We start from the raw sequence: 19,013 nt of genomic DNA on the forward strand, positions 1-19,013 counted from the left end.
AAGTAGCATCCACATTGCTTACCTCAGTTTCTGTCCCTTATGCATCCATTTCTTTGAGAAGATAGATCTAGTCTTACAATCTCATTCTTGGTTGTTGTTGTTGATAGTTTTATTGGTGGTACATTATGTGGAGGGGGTAACAACACAACAGTGATAGTATGATTATACTTAATAGTAATTAAAATAACCTAAAAGGTAGAAAGAAGATCCAGACACTATTAATATGTTAAAATGTGCAGTCCTTTAGCAATAGCAATAACACTTAGATTTATATACCACTTTACAGTGCTTTACAGCCCTCTCTAAGCAGTTTACAGAGTTAGCATATTGCCTCCAACAATTTGGGTCCTCATTTTACCCAAGGTTGGAAGGCTGAGTCAACCTTGGACCAGTGAGATTTGAACTGCCAAATTGCAGTCAGCCTACAGTCAGCAGAAGTAGCCTGCAGTACTGCACTCTAACCACTGCGCCACCAGGGTTCTTTAACATTATTAAATCCAGTCACACAGAAGCATATTTTCCCTTCTTGTTTTTAAAATATAAAATGCTTCAAAAATAGATAAAACTTCATTTTTGAGAACTTCATGGATAGGCATGTAAGATTTTTGGCAACAGTTTGTTGATGTTTCCTTCTGGGATGCTATTTCCCTTCTATCACAGAGGCCGCGGGAAGCCCCTCTACAGGGCAGGGCAGAGGAATTTGGGAAATATCTGCAGGATAAAATTGCTCAAATCCGGAGGGAATGGGTCCCCCTCAGTGGGCTAAGAGGGACGCCCGAGGCGAGTCTTGAGAGACCATCCTGGGAAGTGTTCGACTCTGTTGCCATCGAAGATTTGGACAGTTTGCGTGGGCGACTACGAGCTACCACATGTTCATTGGACCTGTGTCCCTCCTGGCTTGTACTGGCATCCTGGGAGGTTACATGAGACTGGCTCTTGGGACTAGTGAACGCTTCATTGGGTGAGGGGTCCTTACCGGCCGCCTTGAAAGAGGCGGTTGTGAGACCCTTACTCAAGAGGCCTTCCCTGGACCCAACGGAGCTAGCCAATTATCGTCCTGTCTCCAACCTTCCCTTTTTAGCGAAGGTTGTAGAGAGTGTGGTGGCCCAACAGTTCCCACGTCACCTGGAGGAAAATGATTATCTAGACCCGCGCCAGTTCGGCTTCCGACCCGGGCACAGCACAGAGACGGCCTTGGTCGCGTTGGTCGATGATCTCTGGAGGGCCAGGGATAGGGGTTGTTCCTCTATCCTGGTCCTATTAGACCTATCAGCGGCTTTTGATACCATCAACCATGGTATCCTACTGCACCGGCTGGAGGGGCTGGGAGTAAGGGGCACCGTTTTACAGTGGTTCTGCTCCTACCTCTCCGACCGGACGCGACGTGTGTTGGCAGGGGAGCAGAGGTCGACCCTGAGGCCTCTCACTTGTGGGGTGCTGCAGGGGTCGGTCCTCTCGCCTCTCCTGTTCAACACATATATGAAGCCGCTGGGTGAGATCATTCGTGGTTTTGGGGTGGGATATCATCTGTACGCTGATGATACGCAGCTGTACATCTCCACCCCGAACCACCAACGAGGCCGTCGAAATGATGTCCTGGTGTTTGGAAGCCGTACGGGTCTGGATGGGTGACAACAGACTCAAGCTCAACCCCTCCAAGATGGAGTGGCTGTGGCTTCTGGCCCCCCAGTTCAACCAGATGATTCCATCTCTGGCCATTGGGGGCGAGCAACTGGCCCCCATGGAGCGGGTGCGCAATTTGGGCGTCCTCCTGGATGCCCGGCTGTCCATGGATGACCATGTGGCAGCCGTGGCAAGGGGGGCGTTCCACCAGGTTCGCCTGGTGTGCCAAATGCGCCCCTTATTGGACCGGGATGCCCTTCGCACAGTCACTCACACGCTGGTGACGTCCCACCTAGACTACTGCAATGCTCTCTACATGGGGCTCCCCTTGAGATGCACCTGAAGACTACAGTTGGCCAGAATGCGGCCGCGCGGGTGATTATGTGGAGTACTAGATACTCCCATATAACACCTCTCCTGCGCGAGCTGCACTGGCTCCCTGTGGTCTATCGGGTGCGTTTCAAGGTGTTGATTCCCATCTTCAAAGCGCTCCATGGCACAGGACCTAGCTACTTGCGGGATCGCATCCTGCCCCATACATCCCTACGACCAATTCGCTCTCCCAGAGAGGGACTTCTCCGGGTGCCGTCCACTAAGCAGTGCCAGAGGGCGGCGCCCAGGAGCAGGGCCTTCTCTGTGATGGGCCCAGCCCTCTGGAATTACCTCCCCCCCCGACATTAGGATTACTACCGACCTCCGCTCCTTCCGTTCAAAACTCAAGACCCACCTTTTTCAACTACCCGGCGTGGCTCAATTATAGTTCCATCTTTATCCTCTTGGCAATCTTTTAAATTTGTAATTTTATATTGGGTTATTTTAATTTTAATTTTATTATGACTATTCCTATGTATTGTACTATGCGATTTTGACACCTCCTCCGTGAAATGTTTTAATTGTATAATATGTGTTTTTATTTATTGTACGCCGCCCCGAGTCCCTTCGTGGAGAGGTAGCGGCTAACAAATCTAATAAATTCAATTCAATTCAATTGACACCGGTCTAAGATTTCCTGGACATTTCCTCCCATCCAAATACTCATCAGACCTGATCCCACTTAGCCTAGCTTGAGTACATGACGTGTGTGTGTGTGTGTGTGTGTGTGTGTGAGAGAGAGAGAGAGAGAGAGAGAGAGAGTGAAATGGAACAAAATGTAATTGTTATTGTTCTTGATGATGATGATGCTACAGACATTGGCATCATTTTAGGGTTTTCATTTCATTCATGTTTTGAGCTACTACTGTAGTCTTTCAGCAACCTGGCAAACTTCCAGAACTATAAAGGTCCATTGTTAAGAGCTCTGGGTATTTATATACAGGTCACTTAGTGATTGTTCAAAGTTATGACCAATTCTAAACCCAATTTACAACGGTCATAACATACAACCAAAATGGGCAGATTCCATTATGGCTGTACTTTGAGGACTCCCTGTAGACATTTTCTGGATCTAAGTATGTGTTATTCTGCTGCAGATTTTTGTGTGAAAAAGTAAAAATGGCAATTGTGATGGGAAACACCTCTTGTTCCCATATCAACATTGTAGGGTTTTGTAGGATAGGGCTCTGATCATACACATAAACACCATTATGCCTTTTTTGACTGCTCTCCTGTGGCTGCTGCTGCTTTGTCTCTACTCCTCTCTGGCATGACCAGAGATGGTATTCAGCAGGTTCTGACCAGTTCTGGAGAACCAGTAGTGGAAATTTTGAAGAGTTTGGAGAACTGGCAAATACCACCTCTGACTGTCCCCAACCCCATCTATTCTCTGCCTCCTAGGTCCCAGCTGATCGGGAGGAAATGGGGATTTTCTAGTAACCTTCCCCTGGAGTGTGGAGGGAATGGAGATTTTACAGTATCCTTTCCCTGCCATGCCCACCAAGCCATGCCCACAGAACTGGTAGTAAAAAAATTGAATCCCATCACTGGGCATGGCTGATTTGAAAATGCCTTCCCATTTCTCAGTTACATTTTCAAATAAAGAGAAGTCATTTTCTCCTCTTCCTTGAGTGTCCAGAAAATATCTCTTAGGTGCAATAGCCACTTTTTAAAAAACCAAACAATAATAATCTCTATACTCTTTCATTTTGTCTGGAAGCCGTACGGATCTGGATGGGAAGTAACAGACTCAAGCTCAACCCGTCCAAGACGGAGTGGCTGTGGCTACCGGCAACCCGGTTCAACCAGCTGATTCCATCACTGGCCATTGGGGGCGAACATCTGGCCCCCGTGGATCGGGTACGCAATTTGGGCATCCTCCTAAATGCCCGGCTGTCAATGGACGACCATGTGACAGCCGTAGCAAGGGGGGTGTTTCACCAGGTTCGCCTGGTGCACCAATTGCGTCCCCTATTGGACCGGAACGCCCTTCGCACAGTCACCCATGCGCTTGTGATGTTCCGGCTGGACTACTGTAATGCTCTCTACATGGGGCTCCCCTTGAGATGCACCCGAAGACTGCAGTTGGTTCAGAATGCGGCCACGCGGGCAGTCTCGGGAGTCGCTAGATACTCCCACGTAACACCTCTCCTGCGCGGGCTGCACTGGCTACCTGTAGCTTTTCAGGTGCGTTTCAAGGTGCTGATTATCATCTTCAAAGCACTCTATGGCACAGAGCCTAGTTATTTGCGGGATCTTATCCTGCCCCACACATACCTTTGGCCGATTCGCTCACACAGAGAGGGAGTCCTCCGGGTGCCGTCCACTAGGCTGTGCCAGCGGAACATCCACGGACCTCCGCTCCTTCCGTAAGAAGCTCAAAACCCACCTGTTTAATCTAGCCGTCTTGGCCTAATTCCAGCTCTCCCCCCCCAGTCTGTATTTTTAAATTTTGATCTTAGGATTAGTTTTTAATTTTTATAAATTTGTACAGGGGTTTAAAGTTTAAGAAATAACCATTCTTAAACAGATCCCGAAGAAAGTAAGAGATAATAGAAGGAAATATTCTTTCTTAGCAAAAAAAATTATATAATAACGGGATCTGGTTCAAATGGCTATTTCCAGAAGGCTTGTTGATCTTTTGGGAGGGCAACAGAATCAGAATTCATACACCATTGGAAGCGGAGGCTTTCGCTAAAAAACATGCAGCTCTTCTTGGTGAAGTGAGGGATGCTACACAAAAAACAAAGGAGGGAGGGGCTGAGGCACAGCCGGCGGATGGGAGAGAGGATGCAACAACCAGAATACTCAGATCACAAAAGTGACTTGGAATACTATTGCAATTGTTGCTACAATGTATTTTGTGGGAAGTGATACTAAACAAATGATTGAAACAAACTGACGATTATGTGCTAAATTTAAAACTGCCAATATATAGTTAAATGTTGATTTTTCTCTTTATCAGTGTGTGTACAAGTTGCAAGGCCTGGGGGGGCTCCCCCCCGCACGATGTAGCTGCCAAAATGTTTTATAGCCTTATAACCTTTTTCCCTGTAAAAACTTTTTAAAAACCAATAAATTTGAAAAGATAAAAAAAAAATGGAGCAAAGCTTCCTGTAAAGCGAGAGGCAGTTTAATATAGGCCAGTGTTCCTATCTCATCTTCCGTGTATAGAAGAGACTGTGTTCCTGCTAGTGGAATCATTTGATATTTGTCCTCTAGGAGCACTGAAAATAAAATGCTGAAATGTGCTAAAAAAATAAAAATAAATGTTAAATACGGATAATCCTCAATTTATGATTTGTTGCTTAGCAATCATTCGAAGTTATGGTAGGCTACCTTAGTACTATTTATGCCTCACATTCAAAGTTATAATAGTCTCACTTTTTTATGACATTAGCATACTATTGCCCCTCCCATGTGGTAATTTGGCCATTCTTTCAAATTTTAAAAATAATTCTCTTTAGTGATCAAAATTACTCTCTCTTATACTCTATTATGAAAATAATCTATGCAATTTATTTAATTTTGTGTATTTTAACTACCACCAAAACAAAACATGTAAACCACAAAGCTATTTATATTAATTAAAAATGTATTAAAGTGCTAAGATCATCCTTCCCAGAATCTTGTTTGCATTAATTTACAATGTCCAACAACTATGGTTGCTAAGAGTCAACGTGGCAATTAAGAGTTGACATCAACTTCTCTCTTGATCCTTCTCTTTCTGATGATTAATTTCCATTTTCAGTGATAGATTATGAAATTGTAATAATCTTGGTTGGATATTTAGATGTTAAAAGGAACATTTTTTAATATTTGTTTTGTAAATTTGGTTGCAAAAGAATTCTGCCAAAGAAAATATAAAGAATATCTGTTCCATAAAACTACAATGATGATACTGAGCAATATTAACAAACCACATTTGTTCCTTATTGGCATATACTGGAATGTAAAATAAAGAACAAAATTAGTTACACAAACTTGCCCCATTGATTCAATGGATCATCACTAAGCATAACTAATCTGTTCAAGGATAGCCAGTAGAAGACAAATTCACCCTTTTGCTTTAATGTAAAGACTTATGAAGGCCTTTTCCTCCACTGCCAAAGATGATGTGCTGGCAAACAAAAGTTGAAACATACAGGAGAAATTAGCAAAATATAAGGCTGACTATGCAGCTATATCTTTATCATCACTTAAAATTTCTGTGGGAGTGACAAAGCCAGATACGTATTAGATTGCCTTTGATAACTTTAAAAAAAACCTCTCCCATTGGGAGATAAATCTTGGCATAAACAAATGGATTGGCAAATACCATGGGAGGGACCAGGAACAGCCTTTGTGGCAACTCCCTCCACAGGGGATATAAATAAGGACAACTGGGATGAAGGATTACAGTTGGAATCTCAGTACCAAGCTGAGCAGCTAAAGTGGGGCTTTTCTAATATTTGGATTCTAAATCTAAATCACTATGAGTTGTGGCACTAAGGGTGGTGGAAGCAGTGTTGGTGGTGGCAGGATCTGTGGTGGAAGCAGCATCAAGATTACATCCTCAGGGTCCTCAAGAGGACTTTCTGGAAAAAGTTATGGAGGATCCCGGAGTGGATATGGAGGAGGTGGTTTCAGCAGTGGTAGCTGTGGGAGAATTAGTAGAGGGAGAATAAGCTATGGAGGTAGCTGCTATGGTGGTGGCAGCTACGGTGGTGGCAGCTATGGTGGTGGAAGTTATGGTGGCTATGGGGGGAGTGGATATGGTGGTACTTGCTATGGCGGTGGCAGCTACGGTGGTGGCAGTTATGGCAGTGGTAGCTATGGTGGTGGTTCTGGCTACCCATTCAGCAGTGGTAGTTTTAGTGGTGGTGATGGAGGTCTCCTCTCCAGCAACGAAAAGGCAACCATGCAGAATCTTAATGATCGCCTGGCTAATTATCTGGACCAGGTGAAAAGACTGGAAGATGAAAATTGTCAGCTTGAGATCTGGATCAAAGAATGGTATCAGAAGCATGGCGATATTGGACCAGACAAGGACTATGGTCACTATTACCAAGAAATTGATCAACTCTACAATGAGGTATGTATACAATCTGTGATCATATGGTAGATTACTGCTTTAATGCCATCCATGTAAAAGATGAAGTGGGAAGGCCCACAGAAATGAAAGAGAATTTGGAAGGAGAAATGGCAAGTAGAGAAAAGAGATCAATAGATCAATATTGTAGGACATGAGATGAGATAGAAACAATCATTTTCTAAATAAGCATACATTAATTATTCTTGCACACTAATGTTAATTTAATTCTTCATAATCTACAGCTTCTCTAAGTTAATGCTTACATTAATTGTTCTTTACCCACTAATGTTAATTTAATTCTTCATAATCTACAGCTTCTCTAAGTTAATGAAAATGAAAATCAATCATATTCCTGCCACCTTCCCACATTACTACACAGAAAAAAGCTAATGAGAAAAAAAGACAACATCAGTATAAGAATTGGTTCTTTTGTGGTGATGGCAGTGGCAGCAGCCTTTTAAATTATTTATTAGGACTGTGCAGATATTCACTGAAGTTTGAAATATGAGTTGACAACACCTAAGGCCAAACTTGTCTTTTTCCAAGATTGTGGTACAAATGAGAAAGGTTGCCATAGCAGTCTTGGAAGGAGATAATGTTATCAGAGGTGACATGCATACTTCAAATTACATTTGCCCTTAGAATCTGGATTATGGCTCCTATGCTTCATTCTTGTTAGATTGTGATTAATACTGATATGATAACTTAAAGATTAGTTACTAATTTAACAAGTTATTAACTGAAAATATTCTTAATTCTCTAAATGCATCATTTGATCATTCAGTCTGTATTTAATACAGATCAACCATATAATATAAACAAAAAAAAATAACAGGTTGAGGTCAGCAGGGTTTCCAAGAGATATATTTTAGCAGAGATATTATTTTCTTCATATACATTTACTGAGAACATCATATATAACAAGACTGAATTATTTAGAAGTATTTCTTTAGAGATGAAACAAAAAAAAAGATATTAAAGAGTGGTATTAGGCAAAATGGAACCCCTGGCAGGCAAGAAATCCTGTAATGATAATTAGCTATGAAGTACACATATTTTATGTACTTTAAAATGGGAAATGTTACTTTTACTTTCACTCTCTGTGTATTAGGATTTCTTGGTATCTTTTCTAGCAAGGTATATAAAAAAAAGCCCAGTCTAGAATATTGATAGACATCAGTTTGGGAAGTAGATTCAAATCCTTATTTGCCATAATGAAAGAGGGCAGGAAGCACAGATGATTCCATATCTAATGCACAGAACTCTCCATCTAGGCATTGATTCAAGTATGTGTGTTCACTAGTTAATACTTGGAACCCCAATTGACAATAGATGTGATTGGTCAATCAGTGATTCTTCCTTTTCAAGTAAAATGGTTTTCAATGGGTACTGTCATAAACCCAGCAGTCAGAGAAACTAAATAATGTTGGTGCATAGATGCAGGAGGTCATGCCTTCAGATATAAGCAAAACACAACAGATATCCATAAAGTCAGGTCTGAAAAGTAGAACTAATATCTAAGCAAAAAATAGTAGGAGAAGAAAGATAGAAGAAGAAGAAGAAAGTGTTACCTTTTCAGACTTCACATTTCTTAAAGTGTAATCTTACAGACAAATCGAAACCACGTATTTCAACATCAGTTGTACCAAGCAATCAAAACAATCATAGTGGTTTACTTATTACTGTGTCATAAACATCTCTATTATTTATTTATTTTTCAGCTGATTGCTGAAACAGATGATTATAACAAAATTCTGCTGAATATAGATAACACCAGGATGACTGCCGAAGATTTTAAGTTGAAGTAAGTATGATTCACTTCTCACTTGCTTCCTTCTTTTTTGCTGCACTCAGTGATTTTACCTGAGAAAGAGATACACCACTTTCTTGATTACAAACCCCAAGTAGCTAGTAATAGTACAATTCAAAGATGGGACGTTTCACACAATCACATTGTGTGAAATGTCCCTTTTCAGAATTTCTCCAGTTTAAAGTGCTTTTTTGGGAAGACAGTCTATTTCATCCCCATTTTGCCTTGTTTTTCCATGTGTTCTTCTTCTTAAATAAACATTCAGCCTTCAACAATCTCTGAGCATCTCCACTCTTCATTGTACTTTGGGGGATTGTTGAGCTTTTTCCAAGAGGATTTGTTTTTGGTACACTTTGTGCAAATGTGTTAATCATGAAACCTGTAAACTCTCCTGTGGAATAGATATAACACTGAAGCTGGTCTCCGTCAGAATGTGGAAGCTGACATCAATGGATTACGCCCACTCTTGGATCAACTCACTCTTGCCAAGTCAGAACTGGAAATGCAATTTGAATCCCTCAAAGAAGAGCTGATATGTCTGAAGAAGAATCATGAGGAGGTAAGAGCACCAGTGAACAGAACTCTAACATTCAGAGCTTCTGACCCTTACTTTTCAAGTAAAATTCAAAGAATGAATTGAATGACACCCAAAAATATTTCACTGCTGTTCCTTGATATATCTTGGGCCAGGCAATACTTCTGTAGTAAAGAGTCAGTGACACAATTCAAAACAAAACAGCAGCCAGGAAACAAATGTCTTTGAAGTGGCACCTTGCCCTTCATTTTGTGAAGATGCAGTAATCTACCTTCTCACCGAATCTCATATTTCTACATTTTACAGGCCTACTTCTTCTTTTAATTTTTTTCATAGGGGAAGATGGATAAATTTAATAAAGATGGGATACAAATAAATATTATGCACAGACACACATACAAACTGGTTCAGTAGGCAAATTCACAATTTGGGGAGCAGATTGTGGTTTGAACATTCACAAAATTGTTGCCACAGTGAATCTGAGCAACCCAAAGGGCCCATACATTGGGGGGGGGGACCTATTGCTACCCATGATTATATTTACTGGGAATAACCATCCAGTAATTTGTATTTTAAGAATATTTTTGCATAGTGGCCAAAGGCATGTTGAGTCCTTTTGCATTTCATGTCAGAAATCTAACTTCAGAGAGAGGGAAGGGAGAAAACTGAAGAAATCATGGAACTATAAGAAGTTATATTGTCCACAGGTAGACCTGGATTACAAAACAAATGTATGCCAGGCATTGACCTGTCATAAAAACATTTTCTTTCATGAGAAGGAAATGTAAAACATCCTTCTACTTTATTTTGGGGTTTTTTTAACATTACAAATTGAGTTATTCTCCCCATAAAATGTTTTTTAGTGTCAGTTTCTTATGATTCATTTCTTCATCCCCATTACTACAGACACTGAGAGGACTCCGAGGCCAGAGAGGCCATGGTGATGTCAGTGTTGAAGTGAATGCTGCCCCTGGACAAGACTTGAAACAACGTTTAGATCAGCTCCGGTGTGAATATGAAAACATCATTGAACAAAACCGAAAAGAGGTTGAAGCCTGGTATGAAAGCAAGGCAAGTGAAATATATTTAAACAGTCTGTTCATCTTCCAGTGATCAGAAAATATAAATGCTTTTCATCACCCACAACATATAGAAATATTTTGTGGGCTTTGATGACAAGAGCCAAAGAGAAGCCCAAGTTGTAGGTTGCAAGAAATAGCTAACTATCTATTTATATATCCCCAAGACATCCTAGAAGCAATCTGAATAAGGTTGAGGAAATGGGAGCTGAAAAGCAGGAAATATGGGAGTCCCACAAAAAATGTCTGAAATTGCAGGTGGTGAGAAAAAAGTGATTAGCATAATTCTTAACATAAAACAGCTTGCAAGTATCAGATCAGTAGTTCATTGATAGTAATAGCTCAATTCAGGGAAAGCCATAAATAAGGAGAAAACAATGACAATGACCCCTTTCCCATCCCTTCCCCCAAGCAAAACATGCAATCAGTCCCATTGTGCCCCTTTGAAGGGTTGTGCAGTTGGAGCAGTGCAATGGAGTAGTACCTATAAAAGACCGGCTATGGAAGGAGAGGGGCTTTGGAGAAAGAAAGAAATGGACTAGCCTGTTAGGATGAATCAGATATTTTCAAAAGAAGACATCTTAACATGGTCTAATTCCACTGCCAATTTCCCCATGCCACCTACATTACCTTCTTCTTTTTTCTTATTTTTATTCCTTTGATTCTTTCAGATGGAAGAGGTTCGCCAACAAGTGACTTCAAGTGATCAGGAAATAAGTTCAAGCAACCATCAACTTTCAGAACTGAGACGAGAGTACCAAACCCTTGAGATTGAGCTCCAGTCTCAAATAAGCATGGTAAGTGACAGCATGTGGAAATGATTAAGTCAGCATATTATACAAATGATTGTCTAGTAACTAAATATTTATATTCTCCCTTCCCTTCTGCTAAAAGAACCTCAGCATTTTCTTGAAGATCAGGTCCTATGTGTTGCCTTTCTATTTTCAGATTCAATCTATGCAAACCAATCTGGAGGATACAGAACGTCGGTATAACATGCAACTACAACAGATTCAGGCTATGATTGAGCCAGTAGAAGGAGAATTGGCTAGCATCCGGTGTGAGATTGAAAGTCAGAATCAAGAATATCAGCTGCTCCTTGGCATCAAAACTCGCCTGGAACAGGAAATCTGCCAATACCGCCGATTGCTTGAGGAAGGGCAGCAAGAAATGTATGTTGACTAGGAAATGTAGAAAATGTGAATTGATTGCTTTCCAGGAAGGAGTTAGGGTCTGTGCTCTTGAACAAAGCTTGCTGATAATCATTTATCATTAAATCATAAGCATCTCCTGGAACGTTTTAGCCCTTTTAGGGTGTCATATTGTGCTTAACTTGTGAACATTCTGCACAACCTTAACACAAATCTTACTGACATTGCTTCAGTGACATTTTTTTTAACCAAAGTTACCATTGCCTCTAGAATAAAAGTAATACTGCAAAATTTCAGTTCCTATGGAAGCCAAGAAGGGTAGAGTTGAGCTGTACTCAAACTCTAGTTTTGTTTCCCTGTGAACTGAAATTCAGTAGTATTAACTGTCACTGGGAAAAACATGACTAGAAACAGGTTATGCAACAAAACCAGTTGGGAGATGATCTCCTAGAATTAATGTAGAACTTTTTCCCAGCTTAAATCATAATTATATTACTGAGCTTGATGCTAACATCATAATAGTTATTTTATTTGAGGGGCGGGGATTCGTTCCCTGGGTAAGAATTTCTATTAGTAGTTGATGGATGGATGGATTACACATGTCAGAAATATATTATAAGAGGTTATATTTCTCTTCTTCCAGTGGCTCAGGGGTATATGGAGGAGGACATGGAGGAGGACATGGAGGTGGCAGAAGAGGTGGAGGAAGCATCAGCGGAGGAGGTGTTTGTGTAGGAGGAGGTGTCAGTGGAGGAAGCCTCGGTGGAGGAGGTGTTTGTGTAGGCGGAGGTGTCAGTGGAGGAAGCATCAGCGGAGGAAGCCTTGGTGGAGGAGGCGTCTGTGTAGGAGGAGGCATTGGCGGAGGACATATTGGAGGAGGAATTTCTTCACGTCCTCAGTCCTATCCCACATCTTCACATTCTCAGGGGTGCAAAACAGGTGAGAATTATCTTTTTTTTTCTTTGCTTGCGGGAAAGAATATTATTAATAAGTAAAGGTGACTTTAAATGTAGCATATTTCTTTTTATAACAATGGAAAACTCTTTAATGGAAAAGTACATAAAGTCTTATTAACTATGGAAAATCAGAAATAGGAATGCTGGGAAATTACCATGCTGTATCTGACCATTATCTATGCAGCTGTTTGGCATGCTAAGGAATTGTGTATCATTTGGTTTGACAATAATATGGCCACTGTGTCTACTATCCTAAATACAGGGTTCAGTTCCATCCATCCAAGCTGCCCATAAAGCTTGGAATTAGTGGTTGAGGCTATATTTTGCAGAGTTCAGAGTTCCTCAGATTAGTAGTAGGAACCAGAGCTAAATTTGAGGCTGGAATCTATAACAGGCAGAGGACATCACTTTGTTGGCCTTGCAGAAGAGCAAAAGATGGGCAATGTAATCATTGTACAAATGGCAACCAAACTGGGGGCTTCATATAGATTGCTGTTTGGGGTGGGGGGTGGGGGTTGAGGCAGAATTTAGCATACATTTGATCATTCAATGTCAAAGACAGTACCTCTAAATCCTGAGCACCTCTGAATCCAGGCACCTCCTTAATTTTGGTTTTTGGCTTAAACCTTGGATTCTCAGGACCCTATATAAGAAATTCTTCCATTTTCTTTGTCTCATCTGAACTGGGTTATTTAAATGGAGGTTAGCCCAACATAACAGCTACACGTTACCATCCCAGTCTTCTCCTGTAACTTTTGAAATTTTGTGAGGTACTTTATTTTATCTGCAAACAGAGTTATCAAGTTTTTTTCACTATTTGCTTTTAAACACTCTCCTCCCAATACATATTTTGGGTGCCTAAACAAGGGATGGAGCTTTGATCGAATGGGTCATAATTGTCACTTTCTCAGGTGCAAAAGACCAGGTCCACATGTGAAGGTCCAATTAAACTTTTTTATTGCTAAGCAGCCCATGCACAGGAAGTTTCTCAACTAATGCTTAACACCTGCTTGGAATTAGATAGGGTCAATGGAATTCAAGGGAGGTTGGACTTGGTCCACTTGTGGCTACATAGAGATTCTAGGCTGATCCCTCCTCTAACTCCATCCCAGGTTCTGTCATTTCTTCTCCTGCACATCTTCATTTTCTGTCACCCTGTGGAAATGTCCCTGCCATCAGTCTGGGCAAGGATAGATTACCTTTGAGATGAAATAAAGAAAATGGAAGGAGACCATCTGAAAGATGCTGATAAATTGGAAAAAAATATTGTTTTGTTCATTTAGATTAGTTCTAAAAAAAATTCAGAACACCCTAAGACAGCTTGCCTATTTTTCCAGAAAGTTACAAGAGACTTTAATTTAAATGAATTTATAACATTTGCTGCTGTTCAGTATCTGAAATGCTTTTAAATGTTTAAAGTAATAAAAAACCCATCATTTCAAAGGGTTTGTTGGTTGCTTATTGCCTTCTATTGAGATAAAGAGAGTCTCTGCAGGGAACAGACTTTCTCTTGGTCTTTAGAAAACAGATTTGACCACCAAAACCCCATGAGTTTTGCTTCTCAGTTCTTGTTGTTTGTATTTGCCAGTTTTCACATAGATTCATTTTTCCCTCTTTGTCTTTTTCGACAGGACATGGAAGAAAATCTTGTGACTGATACTTCCAAATTCCTCCAAGAATTTCTATGATCGAAAAAGATCTGCTCAAATTCTCTGCATAAATCCTCACAGTAGATAGGTCTCTGCTCTTCCATTTCTATGTCAATGACCATCACAAAAGATTTCTCTGTTTCACCTTAATACTTGTGTCATCCACTCTTTAAAGCATTTTCTTGGAGGATATGCTTTCTCTCTCTTCAGTTCATTTGTGACTGTCCTTCAGCTTTTGATACTAAGGAAAATTGTCTAATAAAGCTCTGTTGCTGCTTGTTGCAATCAAAAAAAATCTCTCTCTCTTGTTATTTTTGCCATGCAAGCATTTAATTAGTGTAAGTAATCTATAGATGTGGTTCAGACTTTGCAAATGTCTTTGCAAATTTCCACTCACAGAGGGAATTAATGCCCTTTTTAAAAGAATCTAACATACCTTTCAGCTGACAATGTGAAACTCTGCTAGAGGAGGTTTTTGAATTAAAGCAACCATTAAAAAATGCAAGCTTACATTTGAAATGATACATTGGCAAGTTGTGCATCAATAAAGCATATGTGGTTGGATGCTAAGTAACTGTTTATGTGTAATTAAGGATTGCATTTTTTACAATTCTCATTTCCATCTGAAGAAACAGAATTGTGTTTTTATTTTATTTTATTAAGCTCATATACTACCCATTATCAAGCAACTCTGGGCTTTTATTATTTTTTACAGAGGAAAAAAATATTGCTGATTTTCTACCAACAGTAAAAGTTACTTTACAAACATCTGAAATTGTGCCTGCATTAGGGACAAGATAATTCTCAATAAATATATACTTTGGCAGCATAAAATGGACCATAAGTCTGGTCCACTGTGATCCTAAGTGTTGAAGTCTAAGTAGCATCCACATTGCTTACCTCAGTTTCTGTCCCTTATGCATCCATTTCTTTGAGAAGATAGATCAAGTCTTACAATCTCATTCTTGGTTGTTGTTGTTGATAGTTTTATTGGTGGTACATTATGTGGAGGGGGTAACAACACAACAGTGATAGTATGATTATACTTAATAGTAATTAAAATAACCTAAAAGGTAGAAAGAAGATCCAGACACTATTAATATGTTAAAATGTGCAGTCCTTTAGCAATAGCAATAACACTTAGATTTATATACCACTTTACAGTGCTTTACAGCCCTCTCTAAGCAGTTTACAGAGTTAGCATATTGCCTCCAACAATTTGGGTCCTCATTTTACCCAAGGTTGGAAGGCTGAGTCAACCTTGGACCAGTGAGATTTGAACTGCCAAATTGCAGTCAGCCTACAGTCAGCAGAAGTAGCCTGCAGTACTGCACTCTAACCACTGCGCCACCAGGGTTCTTTAACATTATTAAATCCAGTCACACAGAAGCATATTTTCCCTTCTTGTTTTTAAAATATAAAATGCTTCAAAAATAGATAAAACTTCATTTTTGAGAACTTCATGGATAGGCATGTAAGATTTTTGGCAACAGTTTCTTGATGTTTCCTTCTGGGATGCTATTTGACACCGTTCTAAGATTTCCTGGACATTTCCTCCCATCCAAATACTCATCAGACCTTATCCCACTTAGCCTACTTTGAGTACATGACGTGTGTGTGTGTGTGTGTGTGTGTGTGTGTGTGTGTGTGTGTGAGTGAGTGAAATGAAACAAAATGCAATTGTTGTTGTTCTTGATGATGATGATGATGCAGACATTGGCATCATTTTAGGGTTTTCATTTCATTCATGTTTTGAGCTACTACTGTAGTCTTTCAGCAACCTGGCAAACTTCCAGAACTATAAAGGTCCATTGTTAAGAGCTCTGGGTATTTATGTACAGGTCACTTAGTGATTGTTCAAAGTTATGACCAATTCTAAACCCAATTTACAACGGTCATAACATACAACCATAATGGGCAGATTCCATTATGGCTGTACGTTGAGGACTCCCTGTAGACATTTTCTGGATCTAAGTATGTGTTATTCTGCTGCAGATTTTTGTGTGAAAAAGTAAAAATGGCAATTGTGATGGGAAACACCTCTTGTTCCCATATCAACATTGTAGGGTTTTGTAGGATAGGGCTCTGATCATACACATAAACACCATTATGCCTTGTTTGACTGCTCTCCTGTGGCTGCTGCTGCTTTGTCTCTACTCCTCCCTGGCATGACCAGAGATGGTATTCAGCAGGTTCTGACCAGTTCTGGAGAACCGGTAGTGGAAATTTTGAATAGTTTGGAGAACTGGCAAATACCACCTCTGACTGTCCCCGACCCCATCTATTCTCTGCCTCCTAGGTCCCAGCTGATCGGGAGGAAATGGTGATTTTCTAGTAACCTTCCCCTGGAGTGTGGAGGGAATGGAGATTTTACAGTATCCTTTCCCTGCCATGCCCACCAAGCCATGCCCACAGAACTGGTAGTAAAAAAATTGAATCCCATCACTGGGCATGGCTGATTTGAAAATGCCTTCCCATTTCTCAGTTACATTTTCAAATAAAGAGAAGTCATTTTCTCCTCTTCCTTGAGTGTCCAGAAAATATCTCTTAGGTGCAATAGCCACTTTTTAAAAAACCAAACAATAATAATCTCTATACTCTTTCATTTTGTCTGGAAGCCGTACGGATCTGGATGGGAAGTAACAGACTCAAGCTCAACCCGTCCAAGACGGAGTGGCTGTGGCTACCGGCACCCCGGTTCAACCAGCTGATTCCATCACTGGCCATTGGGGGTGAACATCTGGCCCCCGTGGATCGGGTACGCAATTTGGGTGTCCTCCTAGATGCCCGGCTGTCAATGGACGACCATGTGACAGCCGTGGCAAGGGGGCGTTTCACCAGGTTCGCCTGGATCACCAATTGCGTCCCCTATTGGACCGGAATGCCCTTCGCACAGTCACCCATGCGCTTGTGACGTCCCGGCTGGACTACTGTAACGCTCTCTACATGGGGCTCCCCTTGAGATGCACCCGAAGACTGCAGTTGGTTCAGAATGCGGCCGCGCGGGCAGTCTCGGGAGTCGCTAGATACTCCCACATAACACCTCTCCTGCGCGGGCTGCACTGGCTACCTGTAGCTTTTCGGGTGCGTTTCAAGGTGCTGATTATCATCTTCAAAGCGCTCCATGGCACAGGGCCTAGTTATTTGCGGGATCGTATCCTGCCCCACACATACCTTCGGCTGATTCGCTCACACAGAGAGGGACTCCTCCGGGTGCCGTCCACTAGGCTGTGCCAGCGGGTGACGCCCGGGGGAAGGGCCTTCTCTGTGATGGGCCCGACCCTCTGGAATGACCTTCCCCCTGAGATTAGAACAACCACGGACCTCCGCTCCTTCCGCAAGAAGCTCAAAACCCACCTGTTTAATCTAGCCGGCTTGGCCTAATTCCAGCTCTCCCACCCCAGTCTGTATTTTTAAATTTTGGTCTTAGGCTTAGTTTTTAATTTTTATAAATTTGTACAGGGGTTTAAAGTTTAATTCGTTTTTAACTATATTTATGATTATTTGTAAGGTTTTTTAATTTGGTACCTGTATACCACCCCGAGTCCCTTCAGGGAGAGGGGGCGGTCTAGAAATTGAATAAAATAAATAAAATAAATAATAAATTTTGAAGGTTTTCTTTATTGCTTTCACCTAACTTAATTTAGCCACCTGCAACAATGATCCTTAAAATAAATGTTAAATACAGAGAGATGACTTCCGGCAGCCGATGGAGACGGACGTTCGCGTCTGCCTGGTTGCTGCTCCGGTGGGCTCCCCCGAAGTCTGGAGGGGCACAGGGTGCCCGAAAAGAACGCCCTGCCTTAGGGGCGGCTTACTGGGACTCCCTGGAACAGCGGCAGTCACGGGGGGGGGGGGCTCCCAGTTTTGCCCCAGGAGCCAGGGAGCATAGGGAGCGTGCGGCACGCTACCGCACGCTTCTCGGAAAGCAGTCTGAAGCAATACACAATCTGAATGAAGCAGCTGAAGAGCGGTGAGCGGAGGGGTCTCCCCAGGTCTTTTACTACCTTTTCAGCTTTAATGGTTTTGCAGCCCTTTTAATTTTATTGGTTTCAATCTTTGGAGAAGTTTGGACTAGAGGGGGGGGAATCCTACCCCACTCAGATAAGCGGCGCTTGGAAAATTTCCTCCCTCCAAGAGGGAGAGAGAAAGTTTGACAACTACTTTCACTTCCCTTAAATAATGGGGAAAAAATCATTTTTGCTGGTTACAATTGCGAGAGAAAGGATGGATGACCTGATTTCTTTTTAAAGTGCCTATGGAAATTTTGACATTGTTGTTTTCTGATCACCTATGCTGGCTGAGCCAAGATGGCCAACTTCCTTCTTCTTCTTTGTCTTTATGAATGAGACTCCTCCCATGGAAAACTTTATGCCTTTCAATTAACTTTCACCCCAGAGACTTCCAGGAATCTCTTTAAACACGTTATTCCCCTGGATTTGGAATACTTTCACCCACCTATCTGTTTTAACTTTTTTGCCAGAGGATTTGTTCCCCTTTGGATTTGTTTGCTTGGTGATTTTTGCCGGCCGTGCTCTCCTACAGACGCCATCTCCTTCTATAGACGACATTTACTCTTGAGCTTCAAGATGGGCCCGAAGAAATTGCCACCTGGCAAGGCTTCGTCAGCCCCAACATCTTCAACGTCCAGCCCTGCACACCAGTCACAAATGGGAACTTTCCTGCAATCAAAATCCTCTGAAGAGAGTGTAAAAGACTTCTCTACTCAGCAGATGCTTCAAAACATCATAAAGGGACAGGACG

At 41.5% G+C, this 19,013-nt stretch overlaps 1 protein-coding gene across 1 annotated transcript in view; it reads left to right on the forward strand.

Annotated features, from left to right (window-relative positions):
• LOC309401561 (uncharacterized protein) overlaps positions 1-19,013 on the forward strand; it is a gene marked incomplete at its 5' end in the record, with an annotated part of 44,332 nt that overhangs the window by 9,347 nt on the left and 15,972 nt on the right. Inside the window, 7 exons of the mRNA XM_081970631.1 lie at positions 6,672-7,069; positions 8,791-8,873; positions 9,282-9,438; positions 10,321-10,485; positions 11,165-11,290; positions 11,442-11,665; positions 12,288-12,583. Of these exons, the coding sequence (XP_081826757.1) occupies positions 6,672-7,069; positions 8,791-8,873; positions 9,282-9,438; positions 10,321-10,485; positions 11,165-11,290; positions 11,442-11,665; positions 12,288-12,583 (1,449 nt within the window). The remainder of the gene's footprint in view (positions 1-6,671; positions 7,070-8,790; positions 8,874-9,281; positions 9,439-10,320; positions 10,486-11,164; positions 11,291-11,441; positions 11,666-12,287; positions 12,584-19,013) is intronic.

This window comes from Natrix helvetica (assembly GCF_964273705.1).
Source record: "Natrix helvetica genome assembly, chromosome: Z".
Lineage (NCBI taxonomy): Eukaryota > Metazoa > Chordata > Lepidosauria > Squamata > Natricidae > Natrix > Natrix helvetica.